General features: G+C 37.2%; 1 protein-coding gene across 1 annotated transcript in view; it reads left to right on the plus strand.

The window, feature by feature from the left end:
• Positions 1 to 14,977, plus strand: part of PTPRQ (protein tyrosine phosphatase receptor type Q) — a 176,051-nt gene that overhangs the window by 93,855 nt on the left and 67,219 nt on the right. The window contains exons 38-43 of the mRNA XM_080393299.1: positions 4,749 to 4,914; positions 5,363 to 5,653; positions 5,914 to 6,189; positions 6,986 to 7,137; positions 8,974 to 9,115; positions 11,340 to 11,609. Of these exons, the coding sequence (XP_080249425.1) occupies positions 4,749 to 4,914; positions 5,363 to 5,653; positions 5,914 to 6,189; positions 6,986 to 7,137; positions 8,974 to 9,115; positions 11,340 to 11,609 (1,297 nt within the window). The remainder of the gene's footprint in view (positions 1 to 4,748; positions 4,915 to 5,362; positions 5,654 to 5,913; positions 6,190 to 6,985; positions 7,138 to 8,973; positions 9,116 to 11,339; positions 11,610 to 14,977) is intronic.

Here is a 14,977-nt window from a genome sequence, read left to right on the forward strand (position 1 = left end):
TGCTTATGTTCATCCAATCTGTATTTTCGATTTGGGAAATGATACAGGAGATTAAAAAAATTAGTATGATCTTTTCACATTTCTAGGAACTCCACCTTCTCAGGCACACTGCTTGTAGGCAGTCATTCTCTTCCAGTCTTTCATCTGCTTCTTTGTCAGAACATAATAACAGAGGTCCAAGTCTGAAAGTATATCTTCTAGAAGCCTGGAAAACCATCCTGGCTGAAGAATATCAAGAAAATTAACATCTTCCAGTGCTGGCATGATCTGAAATAGATATAAAAGTCATACTAAAACTACTGCTATTCTGTCGTCTCAGTTTCTCTCTTCTTCTCACATGTTCTCAAACTCCTCAGACATATTGAAACCTAGTTAATATAAAGCACTGATTATGAATAGCTTAAAAACAGGAGTTTAGTAGCTGCAGAGTAAAGCATTTTGTTTAAGGGGAAAGAAAACAAAAGACCTGAGATAAAGGATGCAGTTTAGTCCTTGACATGATGCAGAAACTTGCAGGAGAAATACTTTTCCTTTAAAAAGAAAAAAGTTATATACCTTCACAGGGCAGAAAAGTAATGTATAGTTTCTTTGATTTGCAGGTCTACATGAAAAATCACACTGTGGCTGTCCAATCAGAAGGCCTGGGATGCTCAGACCTAGGATTCAGAACCAGAACAGCAGAAGGAAAAATTTATGATGGAGATTAGCTTTGAGGATGTTGGTAGATGAGTAGGCTGATGGAGATTAGATTTGAGGATTTTGGTAGATGAGTAGGCTGTTTCTATGGGGATGATGACAGGTCTTAAAAGAAAAAGTGTCGGAGCGGGAGGAATGACTGGTAGCCAAATAGAAGAAGCCATCACTTGCACTAGGCTAGGTTCAAGGTCAGCTTTATCTTTCTTCTTCTCCTGCCACAAGTCTAGGGAAAATGCTGCTTTTTGGGTTATGTTTGCTACTCTGCTCCAGCGCAGTAAAGATATAGTACGTATTCTGATGAAGGGTACTTCCTACACAGATGATATGGCACTATACCTCGTCTTTGCATCGTTTCTCTATGACGCTGCTGGATTCCTACAGTTTAAGCTTTCACTGTTTGCAATAGCAGCTTTGCGAGTTTTGTTCTACAGTGCCTTGGATGGTGCTTGAAGCAATCATAGTGCCTACATGCTCCCTCTTACTGAGGAAAGAAGTCAAAGAATCTATGGAAGTGATTATCTGGTTGCTAAATACTGATCTTTAAGAGATATTGTTGATTTGAATAAACTTTTATTCAATCTTTTTGTACTTGTGTTTTGATTAGCAAGAATGTGGGAAAGATGCTAATTACAAATATAAATTTATGCTTGGAAAAAGTTCTCCAGTGTGGAGTTTCAGTACAGATGACAACTGCCTTGCTCTGCCAAAGCAGACAGGGGAACCAGGAACTAAGTGGAGAAAAAAAGCCCACAGCCCTTCTAGAGACTGAACATTATACCCTAAATCATCCACCCCCGTACTTCAAGCCAAGTGAACAAGACTATACAGTTAAGAGTGAAATTTGGCTTGGTCTGCCTTTCAGGTGTAGACAAAGGATGCAAGCAATGTGCCACATTAACTTAACAATCAAACATTTTCTTTCACCACCACCAGTATGACTGGAAAGGGGAACTTCTCTAAAATACACTGCAATGTTTTTTAAAAGCTATCCTCAGAATGGTACAGCACACAAAGAGGAATTATCTTCACTTAGGTTGGCCCTGGAACAGTGTGAATCATGCTCCTTGAGGTTTGGCTTGGATTAGCCCTCGCAGTGTCACCAGTCTCACCTGACTGCCAAAGTCTGTGATACTCTAACTCAAAACAGCACAATACCATGAACATGAGAAGGAAACAGAACAGGGGAAGAAGATTAACAGTGAAGAACAGCAGCACTGTGTTGTCTGTGTACAACTAATTACAGCTTTATGCCACTGAAAATTTCTGCTGCTTCCTGAGGTGAAGAAGATACTACTTTCTGCTGACGCTTTCATGGCCTGTGTATTGCTTACACTTAGATGCTTTTAATAATCTGATACTTTGCTATGTCAAAACTTCTTTCATGTATGGATGAAGAAAGGGACAGAAGGAAGAACTTCTTCAGCTGTAGCCAAAGATCCTAAGCTGTTTGCTTTCATCTGCAGCCACAGTTAATTGTAAAACTTCCTATAGTGTTCTATCCCCAGGGTACAATTAGTGCAAGTTTCATCTTTTCTCAGTTTGTACTCGCACAGTTCTTCCTGCTCACCCTTACTCTTAATTATGTGTTCATTCTTATCTAATATTTTGTCATATCACAAGTTTGAGGTAATCCTGAGTCCTTGGGCTCCTTTATAGTAAAGGGACGACTTCTTAAAATGGTTTTTGTTGAACCACTAAAAAGCCTGTTGTTAGAGCCTTCACATTGGTTCACTGAGTCCTTGACGGCCAGACAGCTGACTAAATTGTAAAGGTATGCTTTTTAAACTATGAGTTGGATTTTCAGCTGTTCATACCAATAAACTCCCATTAAATCTAGAGCTGAAACTTTATGTGATACCTTTGACATTTTTACCTTCAAAACTCAGAGAATTGTCTTTTAAAAAACTAATTATCAATACTAAATATTAATAATTACAATATATAATAATAACAACAGAAGCAGAATGATGCTTCTGGGTCAGAAGGTTTTTTCTGTCATACTGTGCTGGAGTATCAGAAAGTTTAATTAAATACCTTAGAATTTGATCCTCTGTTTCCTGTATCTTACCCTACCCAAGTGTAAAGCAAAGGTCTTCCCAGCCTTTTTTCAATTACTTACATGAATATAGTGTGACTTTCCATCTACATTTAGAAGAAAGTCATATATTAAGGTGGAATTTCTTAGTATTTTGACTGATGTTGACTTAACCTCCTCTTTCAGACAAACCTGTGTGCTCTAAATCAGTTAATCAGTGGATATAGAAACTTATACTACTAATTTGTGCAGCTTCTGTTCTGCATGCAAAATATAGGCTTACATTTTCATTGCCAAGCAGTTTACTTATTTATTTTAGGTACTCACTAGTGAATGTAGGCAAAACTAGGACTTCAGATACAGATATAAAAATTTTAGGGAAATGAATCAGTGTCACCTATTGTTTTCTGCAGAAATAAATAATTTTGCCTGTACAAAAATATTAATGAAATGTTACTTTAGATATATAAATTGATATGTATTGGTGACAGACATCAAGATTTCATACTGAACTATCAGTTTGCACAGTACTGACTCAGCTGTTTTGTAGAGCATATCACAGCGACTTCTGTACGAAAAGAAATATAACCTGTTTTTAATGTGCACTTTTAGTATTCCTGTGTTTATTTGTGGTATTTCTGAATTTAAATATGCATGCATTTCAGTCAACTTTCTCCTGGTTTACTAAGCCTGCTATCACAGCCTCTCTGTTTTTTGTTTTTTTTTTTAGGAAAGAGATTAATTAAAAGCTAACTTTGATTTTAAGGAAATGGAGGGTGTGAATAGGATGAAACACCGAAAACAGTGGGCAAGCCACATAACTGGAATATGTACTAGGCAATTCATCAGGGGATTGAGCAAAATCCATCTTACCATGAAAATGTTGCTATGTAGAAATATTAAAAGGACTTCTTTGGTCCTGAGAAGTACTGCCCATGCTATCTGCTCAACGGGGCAATGTGGCTCCTGGCGAGGAACGATACTGAATCTTTGAATCAGGAGCAAAGCTTTGACTTCCTACACAATGCTGGAGCTGAATATGCTTATGGAGTACCTAACCTGTCAACAGTTTTCAAATCATAAACCAAACTGCTTTGGATCACCTAAGTCAGGTTCCTGTAAAGCAGTGGGTGATTTTACACAATCAGTTATGTGGAATAGCTGGCCTTACATAAATAATCTGATTTATATTTTTTTTCTTTTCGGTTTCCAAAATGGTTCATTCCAAACAGGAATAGCCTCCTCAGAGAGGCTAATCTATATAGAGCACTAGTCTATTGCTATAGTCATAGTTTTAGTAGAATTTTTTATATAGTTCAAAAGAAAGTGAGTCTTAGTTCTGTTGCAAACCTTTTGTTAGCAAGTAACTGCACAAAAAAAAGAAATTGTCAGTTCCCTCAGTGTAATGCAATCCACTGCATTTGCATTACAATTAATGGCATGTTTTTAATGGAAAGGACAACTAACAAAAGGAACAGTTTATCTAGTGTTGTGGTAAGATCTCTGCTGGTGAAAGCTTTAAATTCAAAATCAGACAATTTTCTGTAAGTTCTACTCATAAAAATGGGACGAAGTGAGAGAAATCCTTTGATTTGCTCCATGCAGGTCAGGGAAGGCAGCCACATGTGTGATCATGTAATCTATGAGCACCTAACAGATGATGGGGTTTATTTTTCATTTTCTTGATGCAATATAGATAAACACATTGCATTACAGTTTTAATGTTTTAAAAAAAGATGGATTGACATTCAACAACTACAAACAGCAGCAGAAGTCAATTATGTAGTACTTAATTCTGTAGTACTTACAAGGAGTAACAATAAACATAATACAATAAATGAGTATTGCAGTAAAAATCAGGACTCATTAGGAGTCAAAGAGTAGATTTATGTCTCCTGAACACTATGTTGAATCATATCTGTTGATGCTGGTGATGGGTAAATGGGAAACTAGAAAGATAAAACAATGAATAAATAATATTTTCAATGGCAACACTTTTTTTTTTTTTTTCCTTTAGAATTTCTCAAGTTATGGTAACGACAGTGATGTCAGTATGTCCCAGTCTGCAATTTTGGATGACTTGGCAAAATACAGTCATTATACTCTATGGTTAACTGCAAGTACAGCTTTTGGAGATGGAAACAAAACCAGTGAAATAATAGATGTGTATACAGATCAGGACAGTAAGTTAATAACTTTTTAATGCTCAGTGTATATCAGTGCTTCCATTTATTAAATATTCTTTAACCTCAAAGTTGTTTTACTCTTATGATGGCAAAGTTTAAAAAAAAGTCCAGCAACTGCTGTTTTCAAAATTGCAGTATTTTTTCTTTGCAAGGAAGACATTTTAATATGAGTCTTTGCTTTGTAACACTAATAATGTAGTTCACAAGCTTCTCTGGATACAAGCAATAAAAATAGTCTTAAACCATCATTAAGACTCTTGTTAAACAACTTTAACATAGATGATTATTCATATAGGCTTTCAAGATATTTTGCTTTTGATAGTGAAACATAAATGATTTTTTAAAATTGTACAAAATAATCATACTGAATATTTGTTTCTGTTTTGGTTTTGGTGCTTTATTACTGTAATCCATGCATTTATTTTTTGCTTATTGTCTCTCATAGTCCCAGATGGTTTTGTTGAAAATCTGGTCTATCAAAACATTTCTTCATCTTCTGTAAATGTAAGCTGGCTTCCACCATCCCAGCCAAATGGCTTAGTCTTCTTTCATGTTTCTCTAAGTTTACTGCAACCGGGAACCAATAAGACATTGTCTTTCCTTACTTACAACACAAGCATCATTTTTGATAATCTGGAGAAATACACTGATTACATTCTGAAAATCACACCAGCCACTGATAAAGGATCTTCTGAACTGCATGCTCTTAGTCTGCATATAAGAACGGATGAAGATGGTAAGTATATTTTATTTATTCCTAAGGAAATGTAGAAAAAGAATAGTTTTCTAAAAGAAAAAAATACTGTGTGTCTGTTTTTCTCTTGTTACTTAAAGCTTTTTTGCTATACAATTACACAAACAACTGCTACACGTTTCTGTGTTGAGACCATGAAATAGAATTTTCCAGTTTAACTGATAGCTAAAAGACATTTTTCATTGTAACTCATATTTTTCTGAGGTTACTCTTGTTTTTCTCTTTCTTACTTTTTCATGTAGTCCCAGAATCAGCACCTATAATCAAAACATTTTCAAATCTCTCAACTACCTCAGTTATGCTTTCATGGGACCCTCCTGTTAAGCCAAGTGGTATTATAAGAAGTTATGATTTAAATTTATTTGGGCCAGAAAGGAATAACTCATTCTCTACCACCAATAACTTTATCATCTTGGAAGACCTTCTACCATTCACATTATACAGTATTTATGCAGCTGCAAGAACAATAAAAGGACCTGGTCCATCTGCCATGCTTCAGTTCTACACAGATGAGTCAGGTAAGCAAATTCAATTGTAATTGTAACCAGTTTTGAAATATTGGCCCATTGTTACTGCATCTGTCTTAGATCTGAACATCAGACCTGTCAAGAGTTGAGATGAAGGATTTATTTTCCGTTGGTCTGTGCATGATGAGCTTTCAGAAGAAGGAAAGACTAAAAGGAAGTCTTTCCTGAGTTCTCCTCCTTCTGCCACAATGTGCAAGAGGTGGTTGCATTCTGCATATGATTAAAAAAATAACTCCAAGGAGAAATGCCTTTTGCTTTTGGAATGTGTTACAGTTAGCCAGATGTCAGGGATTTTGAAACAAGCAGCAATACCTTTCTCTTCATACCCCAACGTAACTGAAAAATGATAAAACATGGAAATATTTCTAACACATTCACGCACAGGTCTCCTTTACATGATCCTCCTCTCAGCCACATGGTAAATGATATATCTTGTAAATATATATTGAGATGCACTCAATATATGATGTAGGAGGTGAGGTATATCACATTCCAGTAATATACGTAATACAGATTTTCTTAAATGCCTTAGTTCTGACAACGCCGATGTGTAAATAGATTAGTGAGATCTCGAAGATCTCTTGCTGACTAAACATGTATTCCAGATTAACAGAATTTGTTTCATGCCAAAGAGAAAATAAAAGATCAAAATAGCAATGAAGTAATGTTTTGTTAAGTTCAGATACAAATGGTAACAAAAGTACCTATGTTCTTCTGCTTCTCCAAAGTGTTTGGTTTTGCCTGGATTATTTGTAATTTGGAACTCACTAGTATTTCTCCTTTGCAGTGCCATTAGCTCCACCCCAGAATTTGACCATTACCAACTACACTGCAGATTCCGTGTGGCTAAAATGGGATCCAAGTCCTCAGTCAAATGGTGTTATTATGAGATATAATTTTAAGATTTATCAAAACAACACTGAAAAACTATTTTATTGGGTATGTTTATAATTAAGAGTGTTTAATTTTCTAAAATGCTTTTTTCATGCTTTAGTATCAAAATAGATGACAAATATTCTAAATGTCTGTTATGCTCCTAGAATTATGATGTTCCTCTAAATTCCTATTTGTTAAGACAGTTTACTTACTTTCCTACCATGCCTGTAATTAAAATTTTAAAATTAGATAGGAAATAATTATTAGATTTTAATTTGCTTTTAGCTTCTAATATTTCATTAATGGTGAGCTTTATTAAACTTTATCTCATAAACTTTTCACTGTAAGTTTGAAGTTCGAAAATCATGGTAGTTACTTGTTTTGTGGCTACCTTAGTTTAGCTATTTAGTGTCTGCAGACTTTCAAGATTCACAGGGACAGACAGACATTCATAGTCATCTTGAAAAATGGTTAAAAACTGCTTAGAGGTTTGCATTTTTTTATTTTTGCTGAATAACTGAATACTTTTAAACTTAAATGCTATAAAATTATATACACACTTGATCACAGCATTTGTATTTGCTTAAATGTGGTTGCTTGGATGGCATCAAGAAATGTGGCATGAACTGTAAAAAGGCAGCAAGGTGAGGCCAGAATTGCATCTCAGGCTTAGAAACTGTATAGTGGATTCTGTTCACCCAAGATGCTTGTGAAAGCTGCAGGGAAAAGACATTGCTGCAGTGACATATGAGTTTAAGACATGCAGTGTGAGATATACTTGGGACTGTGAGAAGCTTCATTACTCCAGCTCCCTCAGCAATACAGTTCTTGCTACAGAGACTTAGCATGCAAGGAAACTGATTGTGCTGTGGTTAAGCATATGCATTGTGGAAATTAGTCCCTGTGGGGTGGCCTACTGTGCTGCCCCCTACACAGTCTGCTGTTATTCCTTATTCCCCATTGTGGAATGAAGTGCTGGCATCGCCCCGGTTTCTTCCATAATCCTTGGAAGAGGGGGAGCACAATGCATATGGAAGAGGAACAGCCAGCTGCCTTTGGAAACACATTCTTAGAGCACTCATGGACACCACCAAAGGTTATTATCCAGTGTCCATCTGAGGCAGGCTCAAACCCATTTAGAATGCAGAAACTGGTCAGAGCACTTGAATGCACCCACTATGCCCCATGTTTCTTCACATTTTGTCGTGTTATTTGGGCAAGAAATTAGATTTAGCTTGTGGCAGCAAGACAGGCAGAGCAATTTATATAGAACTATTGTATTTAGGCACCGTAATTCTCGGATTACTTAGATCCCACAAGATGTTCACCAGGTTTTCTTGCTGAAATTCAGCTCTTTCCCTACTGCTATTATAGTCTTCTCAACGTTTGCACAAAAGGTGCCATGCATGCTCTGGGAAAAACAGCTACCAATAACTGAACTGTGTTTTTAAGCTTTTTTTTTGAAGCTCTTATCAGTCTGTGTGTCTGGCTCAGTTAAAGTAAAATAAATGAGAAGCTATGACCCATGACCTGTTACACTGCAGAGGTGTAGTAAGGAAATAGAAGGTGAGAGGGGGTTGATGTGGCAATGTGGAGGTGGCAAGAGTTTTCAGTATTGGTAAGTAAGGCATATGTGGAGTTAATCTGTTCTAACAATTCTGTGGTAATTATGATACCACCCTTTGGCATATCTTCCTCACAAGCCACAATGAAAGAGGGAGAGGAGAAGGGAAAGGAAGAATTTGACCCTGCATTCCTTCTTATTGAGTTCAGGGACTACTCTGAAAGGTACTCGGAGTAGTATGGCTGTAAATCTTCTGTTCATTTCAGTGGGTTCAAGGTGAGGCCCACAATGTTTACACAGATTAACTGAGTACTAATAATTTTTCCTTCCTTAAGAACATTTCAGGTTCAAACCATGAGGCAAACATTGTTGGATTGGAACCGTTTAGCCCCTATTTTATCAGTGTGTCTGCATTTACCAAGCTTGGGAATGGCAATCAGTTCAGTAATGCTGTCCAGTTTACAACGATGGAATCAGGTTAGACATGACTTTTTTTAAGCTGCAGTTCTGTTTAAATATGTTTTCCTTCTATGGCTGAACAGCAATCTTCCTCTTCTCTCCAAAGAAAATGTAACATAACACTATCTCGTTGTCTTCTGCCTGTGTAACACCGATTCACATTCCTATTGTACCGGATAGGCTGGGTTTGAAGTTTGATGTCGGAAGTGTAGAATTAGGCATGTCCTCATCTGAAATGAGAGGCTTATATAGCTACTATAAATATTTTAATAGCATCACTGATAAAGGGAGGAAAATAAGATATCAGTCTTTGCAGATCAAAGTGATAATTCAGATCCCTGTGTAAATAACTGAAACTTTAGCAGTATCAAAAGCAGCTGGACAAAAGATTGGCAAATGAACTGGACATTGTATCAAACAACTACACATTTTTAACATTTTTTATGATTTATTTTAGGAGGGGAGCTAGCCACTAATTAAATATCCTTATTTGTTAGATCTTATTCTTCCTGACAACTGGGGAAGACTATGCAGTGTAGCTGATTTCATTAATTAATTATATGCAGTTTTGGTTTGTGTCTTCTTTTGAAGTTGCAGGTTGTTTCAAAATGAAAAATTGTATCATGTGAAAGTGAACATTCAACATTTACCAAAGAGAGTCCGGGAGCTCTGTGGGTTTGTGAAACTGGCCATTGTGCAAAACTGTAGCTCCTTTGCCAGGTCAGAGCAATCCCCAGATTCCTGTCCTTCATAAAGGGCTGCCAGTGCCAGGGACTAGCATGGGTTAGGAGGCTGTGTCTGAACTCTCAGGTTCCTTTATACTGACAGCAAAGGGAGTAGACAAAGCATCAAAAGGTCTCACATGGTCAACAGCTTTTCAAGACCACGCTTTCAGTGAAATATTCTTTCCAGAACTGGTAAAAGTTCTGAACAGCGTTCTGGGAAAAATTATGCTGTTTATTGTACCCAGCAGTTACAACACCATGAGAAATTTGGACCATCACTGAACTGGTTCAGATTGGCTGTTGAATCCCTGCAGCTGGAGGTTGTCCTGCCCAAGAGCTATGGTCATCCGTCACTTGTCTCATTTCATCACTGACATTCCATATTCATGGTACTTTCTTCAGAAGTGCTGGAGACACACTGCCCACAGGACTGTGGTCTACTCATTTTGCAGCTTTTTCTCAGATTCTGTGCTCAGCTTCTTGCAGCATTGTTTCTATTCCCTCCAACCCAGATTTCGGGCAACTGCTGGATCAGTTCCTCACTGAGTTCGCCTAAGGATTCTGTCTCTAGTCTTTATTAAGAGTGCCAGTTAATCTTTCTACTGCAGATGCTGCTTTTTGAAGCAAGATTTTTCTTTGAACTCAGAAAAGAAAATTAATCATTTTAAAGAGATTAATTTACCTCTATGCGGTGATAATGAACATGTTTCCCTCCATTTCTGGTACCTCACTGACAGCCCTTTCACTGTTCTATGGGTTCCTGGACATGTTTCAGTAGAGGAAGTAAATTGGGGCACCCGTCATTATCTATTCATTTTCTCTTAGCTGGTACAGCCAGCAGTTTAGGCCTTTGTGAAATACTTTAATTCATTGTTCTATTTAATCAATTGTTTGCAGATAAATTATCTATTTTCAGAATGAGTATAGTGTTTGCTACCTTTTATTATATTTTTATGAGTGCTTAAAAAGATTTTTCCTGCTGGAATCAGCAAGGAGGTGGGGAACAGTAAGGTAATACCATTTATATGACAGCTCTGAAACCTGCCCAGTGATTTCTGTGCAGGTCATGCCTCTGCTGAAAGGACAATGAGATATATGATAAAGTGCCTAAAAGAAACAAAGCTAAACAGATAAATAAGGAACTTCTGCTGTTGATACTGTTGTGGAGTATGTATATGGGTTTCTATGTTTACTGAATTTTGATTAAAAAAACATGGGAAAAATATGAGCAGATGTGAAAATAAAATGGGAGCACACAACTAGAAAAAAGCCAGATAGATGGCCTCTTCTGTTTCAAGTACTAGCATCAGTCATGTTCATAGTAGTTGGAAATGAAGGAAATGAGGACAAAGACATATTTTTGTTCTCTGAATGTTTTTCTTTTATCAATTTGTCTGCCACTGGAATGCTTGACCCTCACTGTGAACATTGGATCTGCTTCACTGACAATATTTTTCTGTGATTACTATTTTAATTGTGTGGGAATGTTAATCTTTGATGCATGTATATCTTTCAAGTACCAGATGCTGTCCAGAATGTTCATTGTATTGCAATGAGTTGGCAATCAATCCTAGTGCAGTGGGACCCTCCTGCTTTATCCAACGGTGTAATTACTCATTACATCATAACAGTTGAAGGAAATTCTACAAATTTTTCATCTTATGATACACTGCATAATTTTAGAAATCTGCTTTCCAACATTACTTACCAATTTAAAATAAAAGCTGCAACGTCTGCTGGTGATGGTGAAGAACAGATATGCAATGCCAGTACACTTCCAGAAAAAGGTAAACAAATATTCAAGCTAATTCTTTTGTTTAATTTAAATCATGACCATGAAACAAGCAAGCCTGAAATACCTGCTTCATTTCAGGCAACTAAATACTTCTGTTGTTTAAATTTCTTGCTAATAGTACATGAGAAGAAAGAGGACTTCCTCTTTCTCCTATTTTAAATATATTTGGTGATAATAATTAATTGCCATTTAAAAAAGCAGAGAGAGTGTCTTTTTCTGTGTTGAGTTTGAATGGTTATTTTATTGATTTCTGATCACCTATTCATCTTTGTTTCATAATCTCAGCTTTGTTCCTAGTACTCTCAGCGTATTTATTCTTGTAAGTCTGAAATTTTTGGGGGAGCAAAATTTTTGTTCTTTTGTTTCTACCAGCAGCCAATGCTATGGCTTCACTGAATGTCAGTAAAGCTGTTCAGAATTTGTGCAATTGAGAAGAATTTAACTTCTTTAAGCAGATTTTGTCATAACTCTTGATGGATAGGATTTTTCAACAAGAAAGAAAATTGTAAGCTGAATCCAAAGAAGAATTTAGGCAGGTTTCTTGGCATCAGAGTAAAACACTGTTACCCAAAATCTGTCTGTCTTCCTTTCTCCATGCACACTTCACCTAGTCCTGGCTGTGCTTTTATTTGACACTTGAAACTTGGAGATGAAATTCTATATATATATTAGAATCGCTTCTGTGTGAATATCTGTGTGCCTAGCTTCTAAACTGGAAGTGGAGAGAAGGCCAACTCCCAGTCCAGGAAGCAAATGCCTGTTTAGTTCTTTTCCCTCTTTCCTAGTTAGGGGTGACTTCTACTCCAGGGATGATTTCTCTTTGGTTTTTTGTTCTTCAGTGATCGTTTAATATAAAAATAAAAAATAATGTTCAGTGAGCATGATCCAGAAAGACTTCACCTTCCTACTGAATTACAGGAGCAATTATTGCATTTAGTTCCTTTTTTTGTTTTCTCTTCAATGACATCAATTTGTGCAGTGGAGTTGAGGAGCTCTCTTAATTCAGAACAGCTGGATCATTAGGAAGCATGGGGGTGAGATGGGGGAGCACGACTGTATCCCCTGATGCTTAGAAACCAAACCTAGCTTTTGGAATACTTTAATTACTAAGTTATTGAATAACTTACAAGATGAGTTGCAGCACTCATTCTCATATATATATTTCAACTGAAAGAGTGAGTTTTGCTCAGTTTTGTTAAATAATAGATACAAAAGTCTGTTCAGCAACAGAGTTCAGGTTCTGGATGACAAGTGGAGAGGGGCAACTCTACCATGCAGACTTGAATCAGACATCTCAGCTTGGAGATCAGACTTACCCTTATGCGTAGACTTCCTACTGGTAGCTTCCTAAGTGGCATGTACCTGCTTAGGTTCAGCCTAATAGGATCTCTCCTATTCACAGAGCCTTAATGCTTCACTCTGAGCTTTGATATCCACACTTCTTAAAATTAGACTTGCAGATGTGCATGTCTGAATGAGTCTAGACCACATCTGTATTGTCAGCTGAACTACTGCTGCTACTGCTGCTTTGGTTCCAGATCAAATGGCTGAGCTCCAAATGAGGACAAGCAGAGCAGCCCCTTGCTGGCATAATGCAGCTAACACTGTGAAAACAGCCAGAGTTGTACTTTGATGACTGCCTCTCCTCATAATACAGTTCATCCCACTAATGCCTGGCCACATCCCCTATTTGAACTGTGAGGTAGCACATCCATACCTGGTTTTGGTAAAAATGTTCTCTCCAAATTGGCTTCTTCATCAACAGCAAACAGCTCTGCTACAAATTCTGCCATTTTCTGATCTCTGTTGGTCCCCTTCTGTCTGGCTTCTTGGCAATTTAAGACTTCTGCCTGGGTCATGTGCCCTCTTGTTCACTCAGGAGCTCCTGCCCATCAGCAGGGTTCAAAATCCACTTTTGAATTAAGCGTTGTTTAAATATTAGAGATAAGCATACTCATATCTTACAGCATTGGCTGGAAATACTCTAAAGAACTTAACTGCTGTGCTGAACATGTACCTAAGGATGCTTCTCAACTGCAGTCATAACTCTCTACCCTTTCTTTTAAATCAGGGCTACTGAACAGCCAACCCTGACTCAGAGCTCGAACAAGACTGAAACTGGGAATGGGTATGCAGACAGGTGGGCTGATGCCCGATTAAAACTGGACTTGCCCAAACCCCAAAAGTTTTGGAGATAGTCTTACAGGAGGCATATTACTCTCTGGTACAGAGGAGAACAGAAGGCTTCCCAGGTACCTCACTTCTTGGAGGATGGGGAAGAGGCTTCTAGCAATGTCAAAGAAGCCTGGCACCTGGGAAAGTTAACTGTTGGGATTTCTGAGAAATTTGGGATCTGCTATTAATTAGTGCGTGAGCAAAGCCTGGAGAAGCTGTGGATGTGGTATTAAGCCTGAGCTAAAGAGACAGACTGCTAGTCTTTTGTGATCTATGTTACATAGAGTTGTACTAGCTGAAGAAAAAAACCCCAGATTTTATTTTATAACATGTGGGTTACGTGTCTTGTCACTGGGAGTTTTCCAAAGTGACAGATTTATACTACGATACATGTATTTTTTGCCCATACACTGCACAGACCCTTTCTTCCTGTTTTAGTGTTGGCTTACATGTTGTTGCTTAGTCATAGTTGCAACAAACTAGTTATTATTAGGACATTTCCTTAACTGTGTGTTTGCATGAATTGTTGTGTGGTGACTGGGTACTAGGAATTGGAGATTCATGGATGGGAATGGAAACAGTTTTATAGCTGTTGTCAGCTTCTTATTTATGGTGGTCTAAGATTAGTCACAGATATGTAGCCAGCACTGAGTCACTGACAATGCATTTATTTCTGACATAAAGTGAAATTGAATTTGGCTCAGTGTCTCACTACACAGTGTTTGACTTTTACATTCTTAGCAAGATTATTTGCCTTTTTTTGAGGTAAAGTTGTTCATATCGAGGTACAATTAAACATGAATCATGAAGATTAAATTTATGAGGAGATTAGTAGTGTTTTGTGTCTAATCTACCTCCATTGTCATGGTAAACCACCTCTGCCAGGCTACAGTATGTTATTAAAAACTGTCGGCTTTGTTGTGGTGGTAATATTACTTTGTGATTAAATATATTATAAAAGATATGAAAGATAATACAGCAAGCACACATGCATAAATGAGTTAGGATTTTATGACTGAATCCTTGGATTATTTTCAAGAAAACACACATATTAAAATGAAATTTCATTAAGATTGAGTGAGGTTTTAGAAGGGAGAAAGAGCCATAAAATGATAGGAAACTTCTGTAAAAGGCACGCTAAAGCTGTGAAGATTCACTTAGCTCACAAGTCTGGGACAAGTGTAC

Source organism: Falco punctatus (genome assembly GCF_963210335.1).
Source record: "Falco punctatus genome assembly, chromosome: 6".
Classification (NCBI taxonomy): domain Eukaryota; kingdom Metazoa; phylum Chordata; class Aves; order Falconiformes; family Falconidae; genus Falco; species Falco punctatus.